At 36.9% G+C, this 27,420-nt stretch overlaps 1 protein-coding gene across 2 annotated transcripts in view; it reads right to left on the bottom strand.

Annotated features, from left to right (window-relative positions):
- Window positions 1–25,136, bottom strand: part of LOC134383158 (procollagen galactosyltransferase 2-like) — a 125,280-nt gene extending 100,144 nt beyond the window's left edge. For both annotated transcript variants that reach the window (XM_063103993.1, XM_063103992.1), the window contains exon 1: window positions 24,849–25,136. In XM_063103993.1, coding sequence (XP_062960063.1) covers window positions 24,849–25,110 — 262 coding nt within the window. In that variant the 5' untranslated portion in view covers window positions 25,111–25,136. The remainder of the gene's footprint in view (window positions 1–24,848) is intronic.
- Window positions 25,137–27,420: the final 2,284 nt, after the last annotated feature.

Genomic DNA, 27,420 nt, shown 5'->3' with positions numbered 1-27,420 from the left:
AGGAATTTATACATCACCATTACAGCATTAAAGTATTCCAAATTTGACTGTGCATTTACCTTGTACAGTTTCACGATTTCATGTTACTAATTATTGTCCATTTCTTTCAGCTTGAAGAACTCCCTTAGCATTTCTTACAAGAAAGATAAGATGGTGATGAATTCTTAATTCATCCTAAAAATGTCCTTCATTTTTGAAGAACAGCTTTGCTGGGTACAGTATTTGTGGTTGGAAGTTGTTTTACTTCAGCACCTTGAATATATTATCTCGCCCTCAACTAGACTTCTAACATTTCTACTGTGAAATTTGATACCAGCCTTATTAGAACTCCCTTTTATGTGATTTGCTTCTTTTCTCTTGCTCCTTTTAGGGCCTTTCTTTTTCTTGGCCTGTTGACAGTTTGATCATAATGTTTGTTGGTGTATTTTTGTTTGGATTAAATCTAATTAAAGACTTTTGATGTTTGTGGACCTGAATATTTGTATATGTCCTCAGATTTGGAAAGGTTTTTACTATTACTTCTTTAAATAAGCTGTCTACCTTTTATCTCTCTTTTATCCTTCTAGAGCACCTTATCATTCTAATATCTCAATGGTGCATCATAAATCCCATAAGAATTTTTTATTTCTTTTTCTTTTTCTCTTCTGACTGAATATTTTCAAATAACCTGTCTCTGAGTTCACAAATTCTTTCTTCTACTTGATAATTTCTGCTGTTGATGCTCTTTATTGCATATTTCATTTTATTCATTGTATTTTTTATGTCCCGAATTTCAGTTTAATTTATTTTATGTTTTACTACTCTATGAAATTCATTGTTTTAGTCATTTAATGTTTTCCTTTTTTTATTGAATTATTTCTTTCTACTTTCTTTAAACAATTATTTTGAGTTTTTTGTCAGACAGTTTGTATATTTTCATTTCTTTGGAATCAGCTACTGAGAGTTTAATAAATTCTATTCATGATGTTATGACTCCTTGGTTTTTCATGGTTCTTGTTGACTAATGTTGACGTCTGCACATTTGGTAGAATAGTTACATCTTACAGACTTTACAAGGTAGTTTCACTGTGAAAAGACCTTTCCCTTGGCAGGATGCAAGGTTGCTTGCTGAGTTCTGGCACCAGTGAGCATTCCTGCCATAAATCTTTGTGCAGCACTGTCAGCTGAGGTTGGTGTTAACAAAGATTGCAGGCTTCCTCAGTAGCCAATGTTTTGTATGGTAAAATGGCAGTGGAGATTAATGAGGTCTTCAGTAGTGATGACTGCTAAGGTTCTCCTGCTCTCTCTTACTTCCACTGGGATGTTGTGGCTCAGTGGTTCCCTCCTGACACTGTCTGGCTTGTGAGCTTGCTTGCAGTGCTGGATGTCTTTGGTGTCTGTTGAGTGACACCTGGGGAGAGTCCATGGAGCTGATGCTTGACGCACACATAGCTGTAGGATCCAGGGCAGTAATGACATTGATGCCCAAGGCACAGACACCTCTGTTGCAATGTTAGTAATGGTATGCAAAGCATGAATGATTGTACAGTAACCAGGGAATGAAGAATGAGAACTCAGGATGTGCAAAATTAGAGTAGCTCTGGTGTCAGGGCAGAGTCTCCTGTCTATGGCAGCTGAACCACTGCCTGGAGTGAGGGCATGTACAGTGAGGGCTTGTCTCTAGGGCCTAGAGTAATTAGCTCATTTCATGATGGCTTTTTTGCCCGAGATGTGGGTAGTCCCAGTGTAGCCATAAAGCCCGGGCTTGGATATGGACCCTTATACAGAAGTAGTGGCTCTGGGGTCAGGGCACAGATGGGTTTAAGATAGAAGATGTCTCTTTTCCCAAAGGAGCTCAAAGGTGGCTGCTTCTTGAGGGAGAGTGAGATGCAACCACATATGCCTCTCTACAGTTCCTAAAGGAAATGACTGTTGGTTACTACAATGGCAAGATATGCCAGTGCCCTCTGTGGAGCAGGCAACTGGAGATTATGGTTTTTCCTACTGTGTGGCTGAAACTGATGCTTCTGTCTTTTTTCTTCATTTCTACTCATCTCCTGGTATCTCAGGTATGCTGACCTCACTAACGACTCTTTTTATGTAAATATTCTCTATTATATTGCTCTACTGTGTTAATGTAAATTTTTAAATGGATCCTCAAGCTCTCTCTGGGCTATTTTGGGAGAGAGAGAGCACCGAATCCTAACCACTAGACCACCAGGGAACTTTGGGCTATTTTGGTTTGTGAATGGATGTCTATATTTGTTTTGGTGAAAGAATGAAGACTAGTATCTTCTACTCTGCCATCTCGGTTGGAAGTTCTTAATTTTACTTAATAATAACTTCAAACATCTATTGAGATATATTCCAGTAAATTACAATATAGAGATAACTTCTTTCTTGCCCCATCTTTCTGCTCCCAATTAATGCATTCTTCAATGTTAGTGCTTCCTGCGGGACATGGAGTCTCTCCATATTGACTACAAAGTTAATTTTCTATCTTTTATACTCTTTAATATTTTATGACAGTAATATAATGTTGTTTTTCAATTCACAAAATTCAAGGTACTTACATAAGCATAATTGACTGTTATAAGGGCTTTATTTTTGAAAACACAATAAATTTCTTATCTGCCAAATTACTTTCTCTTTATCCTCAGGCAATTTAGTCATTAACTTCTCATTTTCAATCATGAATTTTTTATGCTTGTACTTTCTCATCACGTAAGGTAAAAGGTGGCATTCTCACACTTTCTTCCAGGATTTCATATCTCATATTACACTTTTGACTCTTAAGAAAATAGCCCCTTTGTATCACATATGTAAAGGAACAGCTATACATCTGAAATTTTAAGGGAGATAAGAAGGAGATAATTGAATTGGAAAAGAGGAAGAAAGGTAGGCATGAGTTTTACAAAAATTGAGTCATTGTAAAAAAGCAAAGGGAGGTGGGACAAATAACTATAATAAGCACAAGAGGAAGTAAAGTCACACAATAATGTCAGATATGAGAGGCAGCATTAGTATCATTATTTTGCTAGATTTTTTGGAACGTATTACTCCATTAAATCATAAGTGTAATACCATAAAGAACAAAATATTTGTTTCAACTTTGTAGGTAAAACAAATTTACAAATTTTGTTAAGGACATAGATATTAAATTTCATGTCTACTCAAGTCCAAAGTTTGCAGTATCCGCATTGCTGTATTAACTCTCAAGTATGCAAAAGCTAGGAAAATTATGTATAAAGTTTTATATATTTTCGAGTTAATGTGAATTTACTGTCTATTACTTTAGATAAAAAAGGTTTGCCAACCTTTGTTTTAAATCAATTATATATTTTGGTAGGTACTCATTTATCAAGATCAAATTTCAACTGTACAAACATGTATTATATATTTCATTTCCTGATCCATAAAGTAAAGGAAAAAAAATACAATAAGAGACTGTCAGAAGGTGATGGACTTTAGTAAAATTATTGTCTATAAATATGCTCTACTGGAGTTGTAATAATTTACCTCTGTACTTATAACTGATCAGTTACAGTTTAAATCCTAGTAAAATAACCTTCCAATGAATATCAGAAGATGTTTGAGATGTAGAAAGAGACAGTCGAGTAACCTAATGAGGATAGAGTTGTTGCTGCTTTAACCACATCAAGGACTTAAATGAGCCAATAAAAATATCCACTGTGCAATTCAGCACTTGCAGTCCTTGGTTTTCATACAAATGAAACAAAAACTTATGTCTATACAAAGGCCTGCAAAAACTTATTATATGCATTATAACTGACAAGACTTGGAAAAAAACAAGACTTCTCCACTAGATGAATGTATAAACAGACTGTGGTACATCTAAACAATGGAATATTATTCGGTGCTAAAACTGAATGAGCTACCAAGACATGAAAATACATAGCGGAAACAAATGCGTATTTGAAAGAAGCCATTCTGAAGAGGCTATACTGTATTATTCCAACTGTATGACGTTATGATAAAGGCAAAACTATGGAGACAGTAAAAAGATCCATGGTTGCCAGGGGGTATGGAGGAGGAAGGGATGAATAGGGCACAGATGATTTTTAGGAAAGTGAAACTTCTCTGTATGATGCTGTAATGGTGGGTACATGCCATTATACATTTGTCTAAACCCATAGAATGTGTAACACTGAGTGATCTCATATAAACTATGGAATTGGGTCACTCTAATGCGCTGATGTAGGTTTTTCAAGTAACAAATGTACCACTCTAGTGTGGGATGCTGACTGGTGGAAGCTGTGCATGTGTGGCAGCAGGGAAACCCTGGTAGAGGCTTCCCCTTAGGCACCCTGCATAGCCTGCTTGGGTTCTGACACAGCTTGATAAGCTGTCTTTGTTCACAGCAGCCCTTTTTCTTACATTCAGGCTCTGACAGCCACTATCGGATTACCCTCGTGTAGTAGACCTTCCCCAATGTTCTTGACTTCTGACACGCTACAAAATGTGTTCTTACCCTACTTAGCCTACAAATGATCACTCCAAAACCTCAATGGATGCTCTCTCGGATCTACCTAGACTCCAACACTTGATGCTGAGCTGCTGTGCCCCATCCCGTATGTTCTAGAATTTAATTAAGTTCTGATATAACAAACATAGGCATGCAGCTGTGGAGATGCCCTTCTTTACTCGGCTTCAATTCTGACACCAGAGCACCCCCACCCCCGCCCCCCGGAGGCTCTCTCTCCTGAACTTCTCTCACTGCTGAGTCTCTGACACCTCATGCCAGGCTTGACCCCCCAGTGAGGAAACCTTATTCGTTCTGCTCAGGCCTTCAACTGTCCTCCATCCTTCTCATCTTTCCCTTCTTTCCAAGATGCTTACATGTGCTTTCCCATTTAACGAGTTTAAGATTGATTTTTTTTTCAGACAAAGAAGAGAAGGGAAAGCGGAAGAGAGAGAGCTGAGCCCAACTTTTAAGGTATGAGTTTTCTGAAAGTTATTTTTTAATTTATTGAATTTCTTATTTCTCCTTTACACACTGTTCTGCAAGAACAGGGTAGGTGGGTTCTTATGTAAAACGTATCAACAATCACTCAACTTACTGATTTATCTCCAAACGAGCTGTTCTATATGACATCAATTCCTGTGATGGTTAATTGTATGTGTCAACTTGATGGGCTCTGTTATGCCTAGATAGCTCATAAGTCATTACTTCTGAGTGTGACTGTGGGGCTACTTCTAGAAGAAATTCGCATTTGAATAGATACACTGAGTAAAGAAGATTGCCCTCTTCAATGTGGGTAAGCATCAACTAATCTGTTGAGAACTAGAATAGAACAGAACTGTAAAGAAAGGGTGAAAGTGCCCTGTCTGCTTGATCTGGGACACCTACCTTCTTCTGCCCTCAGACAGCAGATATCCCCATTCCTGATTTTGGAGTCTTTGGTTTTGGACTAGAGCTACACTACTGGCTTTCCTGGGCCTGCAGCTTCCAAAGGGCAGAGTGTGAAATTTCTTAGTCTTCAGAATCACATGAGTCAATACTTCACAATATATCTATTTCCATATATCTCTATATAAGTCCCATTGATTCTTTTTCTCTGGAGAACCCTAACAGTCCCTTAAGCCTCACATTTTGAAGTCCAAATGTCAGTTGGACATATCTATATGGGTGTCTCATGGGAATTTCAAAATGTAAGAAACTGTGATTCTGTGAGCCATCCATGATGTGTTCAGCATCATCTATTTCCACCCCTAAGTACAAGATGATTCCTCTTTCACACGCCTTTTATCCAAATTTCTTCACCTTCCTACATGAATCCTTCAATGGCAGAAAATTGTCCAAAAACAAGTGGCAAAATCATGATTTAAATCTGGGTGCTAATGAGCTCTGACAAATTAATCTACTACTATTAATTTGCTTTGGACATAATAGAGTCCCTATCCTTATCTCTTGATGTTTTCTTCCTTACATTTTAAGATAACGTGTTTTTAACTGTTTATAATAACAATTATATGTGATATCAACACTTTATGCATGCTCTCCCCATGCTTGGGATATGTCTTCTCTATTCCCTTCACTTCCATTAATTTCTGCCAACCTTAAAATATAAACTCATTTTTTTGGTAATCATTTTTTGTGGCCCTTTACCAATTCATATTGTTGCATATACTACTTATCGGGATTTGAGCATCACATATTGCGCGCAGGTATTAATATTAATTGTGGTATCCCACAGTTATGTACAATCAATCATGTTTCAATAGATAATAAATAAATCTAAACTCAGAAGTGACTTTTGAAGATTTTTTTCTTGTAATTTGAGATTAATATCTTTTATAGCTCCATGATTATTACATTTTAAAAATAATTGTTGATGTGTTTATTCTTCAAGCTTATACTGTGAATTCCTTGAAAACAGATTGTAATATGCAACCTCACTTAATCTGATAATAGTAAAACCCTTTATTTGTAGTAGAGTCTAGATGAATACTGTGTAAATAAATTGGTCTCTTTGACAGTGAAGTCAATACGAATTTTTGTTTTTCGTTTGTTTGTTTCACACTTGCTACTTGGCCTGACTGATAGTTCAGTGTTTAATGACCAATTTAATCTTGGCTTAGGTTCGCCTATTTTGATAGAATATACTTTCAAAATACCTCTTAGCTCTCCAAGTTCTGACTTCTAATTTTGCAGGCTCAGTATGTGAACTTCTAATTTCCTCTTTAAATGACATATGCACTTAACAAATAAAGATTAACGAATGGCCTTATATCATTTTCTTGACTTTAAAATAAATGAATATGTTTTTAAAAGAAAGAAAAACTTAGTATTATCGTGTCGTGAGGGAATTGATTTAATTTTACTTCATTTAATTTCATTTTTAGAATGAACAAGAACTTATTTTGCCAGTAAATATAATATGACTTAATCTTCACAAAAAAGCTCTGGAAATTTTACTAATATTACAGATCTTTTTGAAATGAGAAAAATAACCATAAAGAAGTAAAGTGATTGGATCAGTATTACACAACTATTATTTAAACCTAGAATTATCTGGCTTTAAAGCTCAAGTTCTTAACTGACACTATTCCAGGCAACTGAAATAAGATGTGTGAGGACAAAAACCATGTGACAGAATCCATAAATTTTTATTACTACATTATATTTATTTCATAAAAGAGATTAATACACTACATAAATTAGGGTTGTCAGATTAGCAAATCAAAATACAGAGCACTAAGTTAATATTGTATAAGATATACTTGTACTAAAAATTGATTTGTTGTATATCTGAAATTCAAATTTCACTGGCCATCCTGTATTTTATCCAGTGACCATAAATAAATATCAATGAACAGTCATGCTCAAAATCAGTATTATCCATTGTTGAATGTTGGTAAAAGTTACTACGTCTTCTCAAGTGAACATGGAAAAAATAAGATAAGAAAAAGAAGCAAATTTAAAAAATGATGAAGGAAACAATAGGAACAGGGGAAGAAAGAAAACTTGGAGGTAGGGAGGAAGAGAGGGAGGAAGGAAGAAAAAGTGAAAAAAGAGAATAAAGAGACAAACCAAGAGAAAGTGATTAATGAAAATAACACTATCACTGAAAATATACTTAAAATGCATCCAGTTTTGACACTTAGACATAACATTGTTTCTTAGTACTCGAATCCCTGCAAAAGGTTTAACAAATTATATACCTAAGAAAATTTGGCTCATTTATAACTGAATATAAGTCAAATTGTGCACACTACAATTATCTTCTGTGGCATTATTTGGGACTTCCCAATTTTCCTTTTTGGCAGGAGCTTGGGGTATGCTTTTTTACATATTTTTTTATATGCTTGGATCTCAACTTGAGTTCTTAGACTGAGTATTTTCACAGTGGTTTTCCAGTTAACACGAGAGATGTGTGGAGCAATTTTCAATATAATCACATTAAGATCATCTCCCTTATGCCTTGTGAAAATTGTTAGTGCTTTGTTTTGCCAGGTTTAAAAATACATTACATGCTCGCTATCCTGCTAACTTAGACCTAAAAAAGTATTTTTAATCATTTAGGCCATTAAAAATATTTTTAAAGTTGATATTTATTAGAATGTGTCAATACCTTTTCCAATTGCTCAATTTTTCTATTTGGAAAATAACCTTATAAAAATTAGCATTTCTATTCTAAACAAAACATAGATTGTCTCCTTTCTGGTTCTTTCTGGAAAAATTAGCTTAGATTTGTAATGGAACAATAAATTTCTTTTATTTCTGGTTTCTAGTTAGACATTTAATTACTACAGAGATTTTACGAAGATTTTAAAAATTTAGGGCTTTGAAATAAGAAAGCCTATTTCATTTAGTTCTACTCTGATCTTTTTTTTTTTTTTTTTTGACCGGTAAGGGGATCGCAAACCCCGGCACGGTGTGGTCTGCACCATGCTCAGCCAGTGAGTGCACCAGCCATCCCTATGTAGGATCCAAACCTGTGGCCTCGGTGCTACCAGCGCCACACTCTCCCAAATGAGCCGTGGGGCCGGCCCTAGTTCTGCTCTGATCTTAATTATTTCCTTCTGTCCTACCTTTACGTTCGGATTGTTGTTGATTTTCATGTTCTTTGAGGTGTAATGCTAGGTCATTTGTTTGAGGTCTTACTGTTCTTTTGATGTAAGCATTTATTTCAATAAATTTGCCTCCTAGTACTGCTTTTTCAGTATCCCAAAAGTTTTGGTATGATGTATCTTTATTTTCATTAGTTTCAAGAAGTTTTTTGATTTCCTGTTCAGTTTCTTCTTGGACCCATACATCATTCAGGAGCCTATTGTTGAGTTTCCATGTATTTGTATAGTTTCCAGAGTTTTGCTTACTGTGAATTTCCAGTTTTAGTACAATGTGGTCTGAGAAGATACTTAGAATGATTTCTAATTTTTTAAAATTTAAGGAGACTAGATTTGTGACCTAATATGTGGTCTATCCTGTGGAATGTTCCATGAGCTGATGAGAGGAAAGTATATTCTTTAGATGTTGGGTGAAATGTTCTGTATATATCTGCCAGGTCCAGTTGATCTAAGGTGTAGATTAAATCTTGTGTCTCTTTGTTGATATTTTTCCTGGAAGATCTGTCCCATACAGAAAGAGGGGTATTCAGATCACCCACTATTAATGTATTAAGGCATTTTTCTTTCTTTAGGTATAAGAATGTTTGATATATATACCTGGGTTCTCTAGTATTGGGTGCAAATATATTTATGATTGTTATGTCTTCTAGCTGGATAGATCCTTTTATCATTATATAGTAGCATTTTTTGTCTCTTTTTATGTTTTTTTGTTTAAAAAGATCAATGAACCAAAAAGTTGTCTTATTGAGAAGATAAATAAAATAGACAAACCATTAGCTAGGTTAACAAAAAGAGAAGAGAAAAGACCCAAATAACAAAAATCAAAAATGAAAAGGGAGACATTACAACCAATACCACAGAAATACAAAGAATCAGTAGAGACTATTATAAACAATTCACAACAACAAATATGAAAATCTGGATGATATGGATAAGTTTCTAGACATGTACAAATTATCCAGACTGAACCAAGAAGAGATAGAAAACTTGAACATACCAATAACAAGCAATGAGACAGAAGTGGTAATTAGCAATTTTCCAACAAAGAAAAGTCCAGGGGCAGATGGATTTATAGCTGAATTCAATCAAACTTTTAAAGAAGAGTTAATACCAATTCTTCGCAAACTATTCCGAAAAATTGAAACAGAACTACTCTCCCAAACTCATTCTATAAGTCCAACGTAACTCTGATAACAAAACCAGATAAAGAAACAATAAAAAAAAAAATTAGAGGCCAATATTCTTGATAAACATAAATGCAAAAATCCTCAGCAAAATACTAGCAATCAGAATGGGCAAAGGAGCTTTCATTTTTCAAAGAAAGACATACAAATGGCCAAAGGTACATGAAAAAATGCTCAACATCACTAGTCATCAGGGAAATGCAAATTAAAGCTACATTGAGATACCACCTCAACCCAGTTAGACTGGCTATAATCCAAAAGACATGAATAACAAATGCTGCTGAGGGTGTGGAGACAAAGGAATGCTTCTGCACTGTTGGTGGGACTGTGAATTAGTCCAACCACTATGGAAAACAGTATGGAGTTTCCTCAAACAAGTACAGATAGATTTTACATTCAATCCAGCAATCCCAATTCTAGGTATATACCCGGAGGAAAAGAAATCATCATGTCAAAGAGATAACCTGGACTTCTATGTTCATCACAGCTCTGTTTACAATAACCAAGATATGGAACCAACCTAAATGTCTATCAATAGATAATTGGATAAGGACACCGTGGTATATATACACCATGGAATACTACTCTGCCATAAAAAAAAATGAAATTCTCCCATTTGCAACTACATGGATGAGCTTGGAGAACCTTATGTTGGGTGAAATAAGCAAAGCACAGAGGAATAAATACCGTATGTACTCACTCATAAGTGGGAGCTAAGAGAGAAAGAAGGAAAGAAAGAAAGACCACAGTGGTGCATTGGACTTGCAGAGGGAGAGCACATACCTTGGGTTACAAAGTGAAGTGGGGGGAAAGAAGGAGGGGGTGGGAGATTTGGGAGTGTTGTGGGGGGACATGGGGTACAATGTCAATTTGTGGTAATGGGCATGCTGCCAGTATGAATCTGACCTTCACATCTTGGGCACGAGGGATGGCAAATCAACTTTGTATCTCATGAGTATTCATAACCAATAAAAAAGAGAGAGAGAAAATAAATTAAAAGTCCTGTTATGCAGTGATTCAAAGAACAACAAACTTATATTAATTTTTTAAAATATAGCTCTCCATTAGCTGTGTGATACTGGTTCAGTCACTTAATACCTCTACAGCTGTTTTTTTTTTTTTTTTTACATGTAAGAACTAAGTTTTTTGAAATAATTGATTCCATTTTTTTCTGTCTCAATTAACTTTGTAGTTTTTAAAAAAGAAATTATTATACTTCTATATATTTGTTTAACCTAATCAATGTAGATGATTTAGTGTTTTACATATGTTAATTTGGGCTGTGAATTTCCCCAGTGTATCTTGGAATAAGGCAAAATAAACTTAATAAATATTAAAGAGAAGTTGAAAAACTCTACATTTTCTAGTTCTTCATTTTCTTTTCTTTAAAATGGCTTTGTTTGTGGTGGAGTTACACATTCAAGATTCCTTCTTGAGCCATAAATAAAATATATAAAGTATGCAGTTGCCAAGTAACCACTTTATTTTGTGATGTACGGACACAGTCATTAAGTGCAAGCACAACATGAAAGAAATGACCCACACTGAGGTGATGCCGGCCACCTTAAATCTGAAGAAACTGCATTTTCAGCAATGAAATCTATTAAGCTTGAGGTTCATAAAATAACTGGAGAAAAACCATGTGTATGAGCAAACTGTCAATTTTGACACAGAACACTATGGATGCTGCAATGTTTGTACACTGGCCAAACAAAGAAAATCATTAGGCAGTGTCATAAAACTCTCCTAATCCACAAAATGCTACTATTTTTTTTACCAGCTAACAGCAATTTCACCTTTTTTTTTTTTTCCTGTGTGTTTTATGGCATGGAATTCTTTTATGGCACCATATATATTTAAATCTATTTTCTTTAAAGATTGTTTTTCTAGTCCTTTATCTTTTGAAAATACTGCATATCACAATGGAATAATCCGTGTTTCTGAAGGAAAACGTTCTCTCTAATGCAATGTGAAGACTTTCAGAACAAAAGAAAAACGTGTTTCTTATGCAGTCTAAGACACCATTGTCATGTTTGGAGTACAGTAATGAGATTGATATTAAACATATTTAGTTATTTATTTATTTAATAATTTTTACATTTGTATTATTTTCTTTCAAGTATATCTTTCTCATTTGCTTCTGAAAGGGCTTGCACAAGTTTCTTTCCACAATCTAGAAAATAACTGGAAAGATGGCTTTGGTAAACACCTGTTTGCATCCCGATATGTTGGTCCATCCCTCTTACCACTTTCATGATAATATCTGTTAACCCAGTGGAACAATAAATCTCTAAATGTAAGTAATCAGGTGTTGCACATTAAAACTCTTGCCTCAGTGTTTCTGTGACCGACTCTGACAGCACCTTGTGTGCAATATATCAGTAGGATTGAAAAACATTCATCTAACTGTTTTTTGTCTTTTTAGTCAATGGTAAAATTGTAATAGTATCAATATGTCTCTTCCAAAATGCAGTGGTAGTAAAATAACATCCTACTCAAACTATTAATCATCATCTGTATCAGCTGAGGTTTTCTTAGAAAATCCAATATATTTTTATCTATGTCATAAAAGGCTAGGTCTTTTATGATAGCTGAAGTGGTATTGGACATGTCTTGTATTTCAACTCTTCTTTTCAAGACAACTTTTACCCATTGCTATGGTGACCCAATGTATGTTGACAGCATCTCACTGTAGCTGTGTTAGCAAATGTCTCCCTTTCTTTCCTAAAACTTGTCTGCTACCACCACATAAAATGGCCTAGAAAATACTTTTATATTCTACTGCATGTACCAACTTGCAAATGTGAGACAGTTAACTCCCTGTAGGGTAAATCTTGTCATATGATAGTTGAGAGCTAGTGCACATGTCAAACACATCACACATGGCTCCTTAGTGTGTCTCTTGCTGGACACCCACTTGCTCCTAGTTATGATAAGCTTGATAGCTCACCATTTCTTGCTTTCTTCTGTCTTTTGTACTTCTGGTTGTCCACAGTTGTTTCCATGGATCACACTCCAATACAAATGACATATAACCTGTTCCTCAGGCTCAGGATTGTGGGAGCAACTGAGCTAATATTAACCCTATAAATTATAATGATGTTCCATAACAAGATCAGAGTTAAAACAGTGATCTTATAACCATTGTTACCACAAATTAGGTGGGTGGAACCCCTAGAATGTAGTATCATAGTAATTAACAAGATTTCATTGGTGATAGAATGGGATGTGATGCAGTTAGGCTTATGCAGTAGTGATGGTACTAATATAGAAATGGTAAAATAAAAATTTGAAAGACTGTGGAGTTGACTGGGTTTTGTTAATAGCCCCAGAAAGTATATATGCAGTCATGCACTGAATAATGATGTTTCAGTCAATAATGGGTGGCATATACAGTGGTGGTTCCATAAGATTACAATGGATATATCATCTAGTTTAGGTATGTAATAGGCTATACCATCTAGGTTTGTGTAAGTGCACTCTACGATATTTTCACAACCACAAAATCACCTAAGGACACATTTTTCAGAATATTCCCCCATCATTAAGTGTTCCGTGACTATATACATATACATACGTGTGTGTTATTCTGATAAGATAGGGGCAACAAATGTTAACACTTCACTTCCCACTTCTGTTTGTGTATACATACAAGTATGCAAAAGTTCTGTTTTACTAAATTGGAAAGATAAGCCATTTTACAACACTACCCTTACATCAAATGGAAAATGACAGAACTTCACAGCTTCAAGTGTTCCATGACTTATGTTGGGGTTATATCCTAAAAATCCCATCATAACTTAAACATATCATAAGTCAAAATGCATTTAATACATTTAGTGTACTTAACATCATAGCTTAGCTTAGCCTACCTTAAACATGCTTAGAACAGTTACACTAGCCTGCAATTGGACAAAACCATCTAACACAAAGTCCGTTTTGTAATTATATGTTGAATATTACATGGAATTTATTGATTACTGGACTAAAAGTGAAAAACACAATGATCATATGGGTACTCAAAGTACAGTTCCTTCTGAACGCATTTCACTTTAGCACTACTATAGAGTTGAAAAATCATTAAGTAGAACTATCACAAATTGGGACCTTCTGTATACCGCTCTGATGTGGGAGGTCCATGGTGGGGGAGGTTGTGCATGTGTGGCAACGGGAGCTATATGGGGACTCTTTGCACTTGGTACTCAATTTTTCTCTGAACCTAAAACTACTCTGCTAGATAAAGTCTATTAAGAAGAAAGCCCTCAGTACTCAGTTGCGTATAATAATAAGCATTTATTTTCATGCATTTGAGGGTTTTCTGATGGCCATGTATGCGTGTGAGTTTAGGCTAGGATCAAAAAGCTTAGTTGAGGTTACTCTGCTCCACATTCCTCTCACTTTCCTATTGAGACTATGTGCCCAGTCTGGGCCCATTCTTCTAGTGGAGATGACCAAAGAGCAAGAAGGAAAATAGCAACAATGCCGTTTTTGGCCTAGGCACAGGACTGACAAGGTATCACTTCCACTTTAACCTCCAGGCCAGATCAAATCACATAGCTCAGCCCAACGTCAAAATGAGGAGACACTGAAAGGTAACATAGCCAAGGGCTGAAAAATTGGGGCCATTAATGTCATCTACCACTCAGCATTAGAGACAAATTTAAGAAATTTACTAAATGAAATTTAAGAGAGTTTGGTCTAATTCTTCTTGACACAGAATGTCTTGGTCCTCCAAAGTGAAAAGTGGTTATCTTTAATACAGTTGGATATGGATATTAAAAGAACATGAATTTAAGTAATAAGAAAACAAAATCATAATCTTAAAAATTAGAAGCAATTAAATTTCAATGGATTAAGAATGACCAATTATAGTTTACAAATAAGTTCTTAGAGAAATCCTATGGTTATGCACTTTTTGATTTTTAAGAGAAAAGCATGTTAATAAGTAGCAAAGAAAGGTAGACATTTGATTCTCTTACTTATGTTTACAAGATATAAAGAATGAATTGCATTTCCTAATGAGGTTATTTTATAAGACTGTAAAATGCAATGCTCCGGAATTCTTTGTAAGGAAATATTTCAGTTAAAAGTCAGAGAATATATTAAAATTGTTATAAGTTAAAAAAAGATATATGATATTTAAATGAAAATTAATTGATGAAAGCAATTCTTAATTTATGCAGATTTGCATATAATATAGATAAGGTATTTTTAAATGGTTACTTTTATGAACACATAAATATGAAAAACCATTTTTTTCTTAGTCACTGAGTATTTTAATGAAAATATTTTTGGTGTAATCATAAATTCATTTGTAATTAAAGCAAATGTAGGCAGAAAAAAGTGTCTTTTAAATTTATACAGTGATCAACTTCAAACCATTTAATAGCTGCTATACAATGGTCAACGTTTAATTTAATGAAAAGGTATATTTTATCAAACCATTAGTATCATATTTCAGTTCTGCGATAATAATGTAATAAATTATTTATTTATTTAGATTTATTTCATTACTGTTTTCATTTTGAATTTTTAATACACAGAAGAGATAAACATCTAAAAATACAAGAATATTCGGTGAAAAGTAATTCTCTCCTTGAATCCTGAAGTCCTTCTCTGCAAAGCAACAACTTCTGTCTTTTTCTATAGATTAATGCATATACAAATATTTATGTATATATCAAATTTATGTATATATACAGTGTGATAGCATACTTAAAGAACGGCTATGAACCTTGGTTTTCTAAATTAAAAAATATAATCGAGAAACCATTTCAAGTCAGTTCCTACAGAGTCACCTACATTCTTACAAACCATACATTACTGTGCCCATTTACCTACCAATATCTTTTTAAAATATGTATCATAAATCTTCAAGTATGGAAAACATAGAGGAAATAGTATCATGGTCCATTTAATTCCATAATCAAGACATGAGAAAAAAGCATAAGTTTAGATAGTTTAGATGGTCTCATAGTACTTGCCAGAGACGGATTCTAAATATGCATGTCTCAGGACTTGGCAAGATCTGTGATTAGAGTAGTTAGGAAAGTTCATGTGTTGGAAACATAAAGCAAAATTCTGTCACTGATGTGTTAACTCAACCCCGTCCTCTGGACGTTACTGCACTTTGTCCTACCAAAACTTTTTTATTTAGAATGTTTCTGACCATTTTTCATAAATCACCAGGTTTCTAGGTAAGAAACACCTCCTTGAAATAGATGTAAAATTCTGGTGAAAAAGAAAAAACAAAAATAGCTAATGGCTGAAGACCTATGTTACCAGCTTATTTACAACCAATACTAGCTCTTAGACAGTCTTCATGGAAAGATAATAAAACCTAATGATTTATTAACTTTTAAGCTACAAAGTTTTTTATTATCTATGTATTATATTTTAAGCTATCACTGTTGTTGGCTAGTATGTTTAGGTATAAGAGGTTGGTGGTTAAAATCCACCTAAATGTACTAGGTTGGTTCACATAATCCTCTGGGAAATTAGTTTTTGTTGTGGTTGCTATCACTGCGTGGGGACAACCTATATAAATTGGTTCCCGATGACCCACACCTCCTGTTATCTGTGACTTTATATAATTGTCTCTTTTTGAGTGTAGGCTGGATTTGGTGACTAGCTTTTAATAAAGAGAATATGGAAAAGAAGTAATAAAAACTTTTGGACATTTTTCTTGTAAAAAGAGATTGACAATGTTTTAAAAAGAAAAAAAGGTTCCTTTTTCTTGGATCCTCCCTGCCCCCTGCCCTACTCCTCTGGGGGAAGCAAGCTGCCATACTGCAGGTAGCATTGCAGAAAAACAAGCATGGCAAAGAGCTGGTTTCTTTGTGAAACAGCCAAGCGTGAGGATCTGTCAACAGCCACACTGGTGAAATTGGGAGTGGATCCTCCCTTAGTCAAGCCTTATGGTGACTACAGGCTCAGCTGACACCCAGACTACAACCTGGTGAACACCCCCAAGCCGGACACTCAGTTAATCTGTGCCTGAATTCCTGACCCACAAAAACTATGAGATAGTAAATGTATATTAAGCCACTGACTTTGGAGGTGATTCCTTACACAGAAATACTTAACTAATATACATAGTAGCAGGTATTCTGACATTCTTTAGAAACGATGCATGAAAAATGTTAAAGTGACCACTTAACCATGAGAAAAGCATAAAATATGAAACAATCATATGTGATAAATTCAAATAAAATTACATGCAAACTTGAAAGCAAGCATATACAACATATAATAGTTTTCAGATCATTTAACTACTGTAGAGTGAAGTGAAAAAAATATGATTAAAATCAATATAGCTAGTAGATATCACTGATGCTTGTTCTACCTTCTTAGTCCAATATTTATGAAAACCCTGAAAAATCCAAAACCAATAACTAAAATGCAGAAATAATTTGGTCAAGAGTATCCCAATCAGAATTTAATTTATAGTAACAAAGAGTCTTTCACAAAGAGAGAGAGAGAGAAAGTGACAGAGAAAGAGACAAAGAAAAAAGGAAAAGAGGAGGGAAAATGTAGGTACTTCTCACCAACCAACTAAATTAAAAAAGAAAATGCCCTTAAAGGATAAAATCAGATAATACCCAGAATGCTCTAAAAAAGTTCAGCTTTCTTTTTTTCTTTTCTTTCTTTCTTTCTTTTTTTTTTTTTTGGACATACCCAGACGTCCTTTTTGCTTATTCCAATTTTCGTTACTATAGATTCTTTGAATCCAGTGAAAAATAAACATAGTCACCATGTAATTCATAATATCTATAATACTTAGTTACTTACAGTGAAGGCTAAACATGAGCATTTTTTTTTTGTGGGGTCTCTGAAGACATCTATTATTTGTCTTGGGTCTACTCATCACAGTAGCACATAGTTTGGAAGAAAATTATAGATGATCAAATATAGTTGTTTAATAAATTAATAAGCATACTTATTCCTGTTAAAATTTATCCTCAATGTAATTCTTTTTTCCTGCTTGTTCAAAAGTAGAGTAAACAGCCCAACTTCCCTAAAAATACAAAATACTTTTTTGGGCTCTATGTATTTGATTCATCGATAAATTTTGTTTTTGTCTTTGTATTGTGTTGTTTTTAACTGATGACACAATAAGTAGTATCATCACTTAAATGTTTTGAATTAATTTTAATGTTAGCACAATTTGAACCTAACATCTTGTGAACCTTGAAGCCAACATGTGACTTTTACATTTCCAAAGACTTACTTCTTGTAACACAGATCATATTCCAACGTGTTTTATCATAATAAAGCCTCCATTAAAAAAGTATATATAGGTTTATCCGGTAGATAATATTATCCCCAAATTTTTGTCCTAGGTGTCTTTCATAAGTATTCAATCAAATACACCTTTAGATCATAGTGAAATAAAAATGGATCTAAACAAACTAGTATTTCTGTTTGGAAACATTCTAGTAACCAATCTTCTGTGTGGAAGCAATCTAGCATCTAATCTTTAATTATGAAGAAACTGCTGTCACATCTAATCTGTTTTGTACATCTTGCCTTACTGGAACATCCGCTGCCAGTACCTAATGCATTGCTCTCCACACAATCTATACTTGAATGCTTATAAATGTAAAACATCGCAAAATGCTTCATTAAAAAAAAAGAAAGAAAGAAAGAAAAAAGAAATTGTATTTTCCCCACCATGTTGTTGCCATTAAGTTAAAGGTGTTGAGAAAAAATTAAGCCTAGCCTTAAGCACTGGAAATCTTTCATAATTCTCTGATAAACATGAATGAAATAAATCTCCAGTTTCATTTTTTCAGCTCTAAATTAGGTTTTAGTTCCTAATCTAATTTAACATTCTATTTCAGTAGAAATTTTCAAGATAACATTTCAACTCTCCACTTCACTTAGTCTATCAAGCCCTATCTTATCTTTTTTAGCAAACACCAGACCTATTTAAGTACATGAAAATTAAATCAAGCACAATAATCTTTTCATTTTGCTGCATGTCTGCATGACAGCACCACTCAGTAAGGACTTAGAAATTCTGGTCATGCAGTTTGTGCACTTGTAATATGAAGTTAAACTCATATTCAGGGAATGTTTTGATATAGGGAATCTGGCTATGGTTTTAAGGACAGCTCCAAAATTAACCTTCCAAGAATATTGTAATTTCATTTATATTTCCTAAATATTCATTTATTTCTCCCTTCCCCTTTATTGAAGAAAAATACTCTATTTGTCTAAAACATGAACTCAAAATTCATATGTTGACATATGCTTTGTCTCAATTAATATGTATCAAAACTCTAAATATATTTCTTTTATTTTTCCAAGAGTTGCACACATTTGTAAATATGATTGAATTTTTTTCATTGTTTGATTTATAATTGTAGCATAATTATACTGTACACTGTACATTTGTCAATTTTATTTTAAAAGATTTTTCTCTACTCTAGTGTGTACAGTATTGATGAGAAAATAACTCTGGTGTAAGGGGTTAATTTTCCTCTCCAGCATTCCCAATACAGGTGAGTCATATTGATCTATGCTTGCTTGACTAAGCAGAGACTTCATCAGCCAGGAATTTATATCACATGCAAGTGACAGGAGGACATGAGTAGGAAATGTAAGTCATTCATTGTAGTAAAAGTAAGCTGACCAGATTGTATCATACACACTCACCTGCTATATTTTCTGTTCCCTAGACAGCAGGAATTCTCTGCCTAATCTCAAAACCAAACTTCCAAACTCTCATTTAACTTTAGTTCCTTTTTATATTTTTTAAAATATTGTTTTTCAGAGTCAATAACTGTTGAATTTAACCAAGAAATACAAGTGATCTAGAATAAGCTGTGTTCAAATTTTTAAACAAAAAAATTCATATTTTTCACTATGAAGTGAATTTGAAATTGTGTGTCACAGCTTGATAAAACAATGACACATGTAAAAGGCCACATAAAGTGTGCTCAATTTTTGGAACATAATTTTTAAACATATTATTAGGACAATAATCAAGTTGACATGATTATAAATGAAGGAGAATAATTCTATATGTCGTGAAAATGGTTTAAAATAAAATAAAATAAATTTTAAAAATTCAACCACTTGATATATATTATAAATAGGCTTGGAATTATAATTGTAGGTTAAAAATAAAGGGAGAGTAAATGTCAGAAAGATGGTAGAATAGGAAGCTCCAGCATTTATCCTACCATAAAACGCAAACTTTGGCAACAACCCACAAACAAGAATACCTTTGGGGGAGCCCTGGGGTCTAGATGAGACATTCCAGAATCCTGGTGAAGCAAAAAATTCAAGAATAAACACATGGAAAAGGGTAAGAAAAGTAGTTTCACTTTGTGTCACCTCTCACCAAAGATGTCACAGCGTGGTACCCAGATACACCTCTCAGCCCACAATCGCTCCCATGGGGGAAAGTAAGAAGGAAGTGAGTGCCTGGATACCCCAGCCTGTGGGACACTGCTAGGAGGCCCACTTCTTTCTCACCCTACCCGAAACACTGAAGGGATTGGCATGGCTGAATCATCTGCGGGATGCTAGGAGCAAAGAGTAAGGTGGAAGTGCATAGCAATCAGCACGTGGTTCTCAACAGCAGGCCACGGATCCTGCTAACCAGCTAGCAGACTCCTTTTAGAGTCCCAAACATGAACCCCACAGAATTATCAACTGCAGATCCCCCCAGTCAACATGCACCCCCAACAACCTGTATGCCACTTCATGGAGGATGCACTCACATTCGCATGCAAGGCCCTCATGAACTCCTGCAGGCACAACAGACATCTCAACAGCTGGCGCAGATCTTAGCAAGCAGCTTGACTCTGCTGGTTTGAAAGAAGGCAGGCAATCTTGAACACTTCAGGGCACTGCCCTGGGAAAAATACATAGAGGGCTCTCAGCATAACTGAGATTGAGATTGAGAGAAGATACACAATTCTAAAACTTCCCCCCAAGAGGAGAGATGAGTGGAGTGGAAATCCATAGAAAAGGTCTGAGAGAACCCCAGAATCTCTAGTTCGGCTCACTGGTCAAAGATAATTCTCTCCCGAATTAATTAGTAAAGACTAGTGATGACTCCCTCTTCAAATGTAAAGTTAGCAATGCAGGGCTTTAGGGGACATGAAAAATCAAGGAAATATGGCTCTAACAAATATGACACTACCAAAGGAAGGAAAGAAAGCTCCAATGGCTGATCAATGTAGAGATTTATGAATTGCCTGAGACAGAATTCAAAACAATCATCTTCAAGAAGCTCAGTGAGATATAACTGACTAAAGAAATCAGAAAAACAATACATGAACAAATAATAGGTATAAAAAAGAAAGAGAAACCATAAAAAAAAAATGAAACAATTCTGGAACTGAATAATACAATGTTTGAACAGATGTTTGAACTGAAAAATTTCATAGAGAGCTTCAACAGCAGGCTTGACCAAGCAGAACGAAGAATCAGCAAAGTCAAAGACAGATCATTTAAAATGATCCAGTTAGAGGAATAACAACAAAAAAGGATAAAGAAGAGTGAACAACATCTAAGGGACCAGCAATGTTTGCAAATCATATATCTGATAAAGGGTTAATTTCCTAAATGTATAAGGAACTCATACAACTGATTCAACATACATCCTGCTTAGAAAATGAACAAAGGACTTGAATAAACGTTTCTCCAAAGAAGACACACAAATGGCCAATAGATATATACAACACAGCATAACTAATCGTAAGGAAAGTGCAAATCAAAACCACAGTGAGATACCATCCCACACCTGTTGGCAAGGCAGTTTATCAAAACAAACAAAAAAGTTAAGAATCGGCTAGGGTGTGCAGAAAAACTCTTACACAGTGTTGTTGGGGATGTGAATTGGTACAAACATTATGAAAAACAGTATGGAAGTTTCTCAAAAAATTAAAAATAGAACTACCCTATGATCCATTAATCCCACTTCTGAGTACATATCCAAGGGATTGAAATGAGCCTCTCAAAGAGGTATCTACACTCTGTGTTCATTGCAACGTTATTCACAGTAGCCAAGATATGGTAAGAACTTAAATGTTTGTCGGTTGATGAGTGGATTAAAAAAAATGTGTGAGATGTATATGAGAATTGGAATATTATTCAGCCTTAAAATTAAGGAAACTCTGCCATTTGTGACCACATGGAGAAACCCGGGAGCATTATGTTACGTGAAATAAACCAGCCACAGACAGACAGACACTGTACAAACTCATATGTGGAAACTAAAGCATCCAAAGGAAGTATTAACAAACAACTTTGTGTACAGTATACAACAGGATGAAATACCTGAGCTTCCTAAAGTTGGGCTGAGGGTCCAGAAACCATCTATTATGCAGAGTTATGATTCTTGAAAATTCTTCAGATATGTCACTTGTGTGAAGAAGGGAATAATGTCAGATTGGGAAGGGACCCCAGAGAACATCTTGTCCACAGAGTTTCAAGCCTAACTGCACATTACTACCCCTTGGGAGGTTTTGAAAATATGTCAGTTGCCCTGGATCTATCCCAGATATTCAGGTAATTGGTCTGGTATTGGGCCCAGTATTTTTAAAGACCTTATCAAAGATTCTAATAAGCAGCTTCATTTGAGAACCACAATTCTACACATTTCCCTTATGTTACAAGAGAAGAAACTGTGGCCCGGAGAGAATAAGTGACTTGTTCAAAGTGATCCGTCATGAGGAATGCTTCCCAGTCCTTTCGCAAGACAACACAAATAACAAAACGATGATATTTGCACACTGGGGGAAAAAAATGGAAGAAGCTGCTTTAAGCTAGAGGTGACTCATCTTAGGGACAGCCCCTTCCATGCACCAGGCTCACCTTCATCCCAGGTAATTATAGTCTTCTTGGTGGGATATGCTAAAATGCAGCTCACATTTTTGAAAAGGAAAAAGTATTTAAAAAAGAAAATGGATGCATAAACTCGAGAGCCTTTGCTATGGAGTTTTTGATGGCCCTGTCACAAAAGAACACAAGAAAATACAATGTGGAACAGTACAAGATTTAGCAACTGAGTTGTGATCTTCCCCACAGGCAGCTGCTTTACATGCAACTGTAATAACGCTACTATATCAACTTCTTAAAACATTTCTTTGTACAGCAGCAACAAATTCAGAACAATCTTTTGTACAGCAGAATAGAACTGTGTGAATTTCCCCAAAATTATATTTTGAGTTCATTACTAGTGAAGACACTAGTCTTCGGGACTTTGTGATATCATGTAATTAAGGCTGAGCCACAAGCTGTTAAAAACAGACTAATTTAATAGACTGTTTACAGTATCACAAATGAGGGAAGGAGTTTTTAATGGAATGACAAAGAGAAAATCAAAGGCCAGAAAATTAAATACAAGCAACAAAGGAACCAAGATTAGGGAACATGGGGACTGAAGTGGCTCAAATGAATATTATTCAGTTAAAGGAAATGCACTGGTGTGATTTCCCTCCACTCTATTAAAAGACGTTCATCAATACATACTTTTTCTTCTATAAAGCTAAATACTTAATGAACTCATTAGGCAAGATACATTGAGAAAAGAAGAGTTTGAGGGAGTACCATTTTATACTGAGCCCCAGTGCAAGGAGCTTCATACAGTAGGCAAAGAGTTTAGGACACTGCTTTTAATTTTTTTTTTTTTCAATAGTCATTTTTGGATGGAGGGAGAACATATGTGTTTGACTTAATAAAAAACACAGATGATGCATGCCTGGTGTGTCTTCTCCTGTGTGATCCTGTACTACTTCTCTTAACAAGAAAACCCCTTGGCCTTTTTGATGACTTAAGCATCTGGAATCTGGAGTTAGGAGATTTCACAGCATGTCAACTTTCCAAACTCTGAAAATCCCATGTTCTGTACTTTCGGTCATTGTGTAAAAGTCCCCTAGTCCTGACTGGGCCAGGTGGGGGCTCATCTCCCGTAGTTCACAAACCAAGAGGTGCACCCAAGTCACACGTGTGTGTGCTCCAGATACAGATTCCCAGGCCCCTCCCGTGGACCATCTGACTGAATGAGGCTGCTTCTGAGGCCAAGGAATCCACGTTTCTAACAAATGCTCCAGGTGTTGAGATGTACTAGTCCCTGAGCCAGTATTTGGGAACACGAGTCAAATCCTAGCAGCTTTCTACCCAAAGGTCAGCAGAACACAGTGATGAGGGTCCACTCAACAGCCAATGAACTAGACCAGTGGGGCTGAACCACTTGTAGGCCGCTTCAGCTGCTAATTTCAACATGATTTCCTGGGTTTATTCACATAGACAAACTGTGATGGCTGAATAAAAAAGGATATATATTATATTTTTAATCCATTGTTTTAGAAATCCATATCCTGCTAAAGTGAAAATTCTAGAATGAAAATCAACGTGCCTAGTAAAACTTAAAGATCATGAAAAGGCAGAGAGGGACTTGTAATTTCCTAAAACATTTCAGTACCCTGGCTGTTTCAAGCCTTACACACAAACTCCACAAAATCCATCTGCAACACAAGACATGTCCATCTGTCTGAATGCACTCCTATCCCACCTGCTCCTAGCAGAGAGAAAGCAGCAGCGTGGGAGCTGCAGATAAGCTTACTGTTCAATGGTGCAGTAATGACATGCAAAATCCTGATTGCACTTGGCAGCAACTTTCCACTATCTTGGCGGGTCTAAACCATAATCACTGTGGTGTGTGGAGCTTGGACAGGATTATGGGGCTGGCCAGCAGCCAAGAAACCAAAAAGCAGTCTATTAGTCCAGCAAGGGACTCCTTCCTGTTGGGAATGCCACAGCCCCAAATGTCCCTAACCACATTCTTCAGAGATATTCCAGGAATTTAGCTTCCACTAAAAGGGAAAGGGAGGGAGTTGAAAGCCCCCCTGAGGGCTGTCCCCAGGCCCCGTCTGGCGGGGAGAGGAGGGACAAGGCCACCCCAAGCCGCACACCACCCTCACGAGCACCGCATTCGCACTCAGACCCGCGTGTCTTTCCCCAGCCTGAGCGCCCGACCCGCTCGGAGCAGCGCAGGCAGCGAGGGGTGTGCGCGCCCGGTGGCCCGCGTGCCCTCCCGCGGCGGCGGCGGCGCGGGACCCCTGCCCAGCTCACCAGATGTCCATCCTGCTCTTGGGGTAGTCCAGCCGCTCCAGACAGCCGAGGAAGTGAGGCAGCGTGTGCGCAGCGTTGCGGCGAGGACGGCCACTAGCACCGTGGGTCTCTGCAAGGGCGACTCGGGAAAAGCCACCGCCTCCTCTTCGTCGTCCTCCGAGTCCGGCTCGGCGGCGAAGCGCGCCCGGCAGCTGCCGCGGAGCAGGGCCGAGGAGAGGAGCAGCAGCGACCAGGCGAGGGTGGCGGCGGGGCGCGCAGCCATGTTCCGGGCCGGGGCGGGCGGCGGGGAGGTCCTGCGGCGAGCGCCAGGCCGGGCTGCGCGAGGGAGCGAGCGGGCTGCGAGGGGCGGCCGGGGCTGCGGCGCGCGCACAGCGGCACCGACGCGGCAGCTCCCGGGACCCTCGCGTCGCCGCTGCACCGCCCAGGCCCTGACGCGGGTGCGCACCGCGTCCCTGCCGCCGCTGGCACTCCTCTGCACCCAGGCTCGCAGACAGTCGTGGCCGTGGGGCTGTCTGTCCCGGGCCTGCGGAAAGTTCCTCTAGTCCAGGCTCAGCTTACACAGCTGAGGTCTGTGGCTTGCCCCAGAGATGCGAGGTGTGGTCGTGTCTGCCAATGGGCGTGCGTGCGTGTGTGTGTGTGTGTGTGTGTGCGCGCGTGCGTGCGTGCGTGTGCGTGTGTGTGTACATAACAGTACAACCCCCCCAAATTTATTCTGCTTTTGCAAACCGCCGTCTGAAGTCCTTCACAGTGATGCAACGGATCCAGTTTTTCATAATGCACCTACTGACTAATGAGTAGCACTCTTAAATGGAAAGTCACCCCAGCCATTCACGGCTACGATGAACGATGTTTTAGCTACCACGAAGGCAGAAAAAGTTTGCATTTCCTTATACACTTCTGAAATTCATTGGATATTTTTCCCTTCATACAATCAATGTCACAAGACAGTTAATTTGCAAAGCCCAGTTAAAAAATAAAATCCAATTATATTAAAAAATATCCATTGCTTATAATACTCTTTCTGTGGAAAATTGGTTGAATGGAAAGTCAGGGTTATGCACATACATCCCTTTGTCTCCAGTGCCAGTAGACGGTCCCAACAGTTCCTACATGAGGTTGGAAGTAAGCACTTTCTCTCATATCCCCTCCCCACACTGTTCCAGCACAGGGGCTTCTTTCTGGGACAACAAAACCTCTTTGACTCTCACCCTTAGTGCAGCTGTGGTCAAGACAGAACCTCTGAGGTGAGCAGAGGGCTTCTTGCAGAAAAGCTTCTCAAGGTGTCTGTGGCTCCAGCAGCCAAGAAGAGGAGGAAATAAATGCCTTTGGGACAGCTGTGACATGCTAGAAAGAGCAATGATGCTTGGAGTTGGAGCTGAATTTCCATCTCACTGTGTCACTTATTCTCTGCATGACCTTGGAGACTTGACCTCTCTGAACACCTATTTCTTCCTATGTAAAAAAAATTTAAATGCCTACCTCATTTTTTCATTCAACAAACATTTATGAAATTACTAAATGCCAATTATTTGGGTGTTGAGAATCTGGATCCTTCTCCCATGGAAAAAAGGGGCAGAAGGTGGCCTGTACCCCCCCACCCCCATATAGTCCTGCTGGGCCAGAGTTGGCAGAAAGAGAGTCTCTTGGATTGTTTTACTTGCTTATTTTGTCCAGCCTAAAATCCTACAATGTAAAATTCACTTGGATTGGCAATTATGCCAATTTTGACATGCAAATAATTGAGAGAAGAATATTAGGCAATATCTTATGTCATTCCTACATATGTGTGAATTAATTAAATCAGATGTCTTAATCTCAGCACCTAAACTGAGATGCACTATAAGAAGCTTTGGTCAAGGGGACTAAATGGAATCCTCATTTGGATCATGATGACAAAGCACAAAGCAAGTCCTATGAATTTTTGATATGTGGGCTTGAGGACTCTGAGTCCTAGAAAGGGAAGGGATATGGGGGCAGCGACTAAGACGAGAAGGGCTAAAGTTAAACTGTCTCAATTTCAAAGTTTTGTCTATGCTCTGGCTACATCCGAGAACCATATACTACAAAAATGTTTTAATTCCAAACAAATTTATAAAAATTTAAAACACACTCCTGTACCTCATTTAAAAGAAATAGAAGCGTCCCTTAAGTTGTATTCACTCATTCCTTTAGTCACTCAGTGTCTACTCTGTGCAAGGTACAGGTGCTGGAAATGCATGGGCAATTAAGATATATCCTATGAATGAATAAATACAGTAAATTGTTATATGTGTTATGGTGGGAAAAGGAGCATGAGGAAAGAAGTGAAGATGGTTAGGAAATTCATTAAAGAGATGTCTTTGAACTAAGTATTGAAAAATGAGTATCATGTATTAGGAAAAGAACCGTGGGCAGAAGGGGAGACAGAGGTTGGAATTCCAGGTAGATGGAACTGCAGAATCAAGGAATGAAGCAACATGGCACGCTTGAGAAATTACAATTAGTAGATCATGGCCGGAGGGTAGGATGGGAAGTAGAAAGAGAGAAAGCTGGAAAATTATATCATTTTATATATAATCATTTCTTTAAATCG

The sequence above is a fragment of the Cynocephalus volans genome, chromosome 8, assembly GCF_027409185.1.
Source record: "Cynocephalus volans isolate mCynVol1 chromosome 8, mCynVol1.pri, whole genome shotgun sequence".
NCBI lineage: Eukaryota > Metazoa > Chordata > Mammalia > Dermoptera > Cynocephalidae > Cynocephalus > Cynocephalus volans.
The sequence above is the reverse complement of the archived record's forward strand: the minus strand, read 5'-3'. Positions and strand labels throughout refer to the sequence as shown.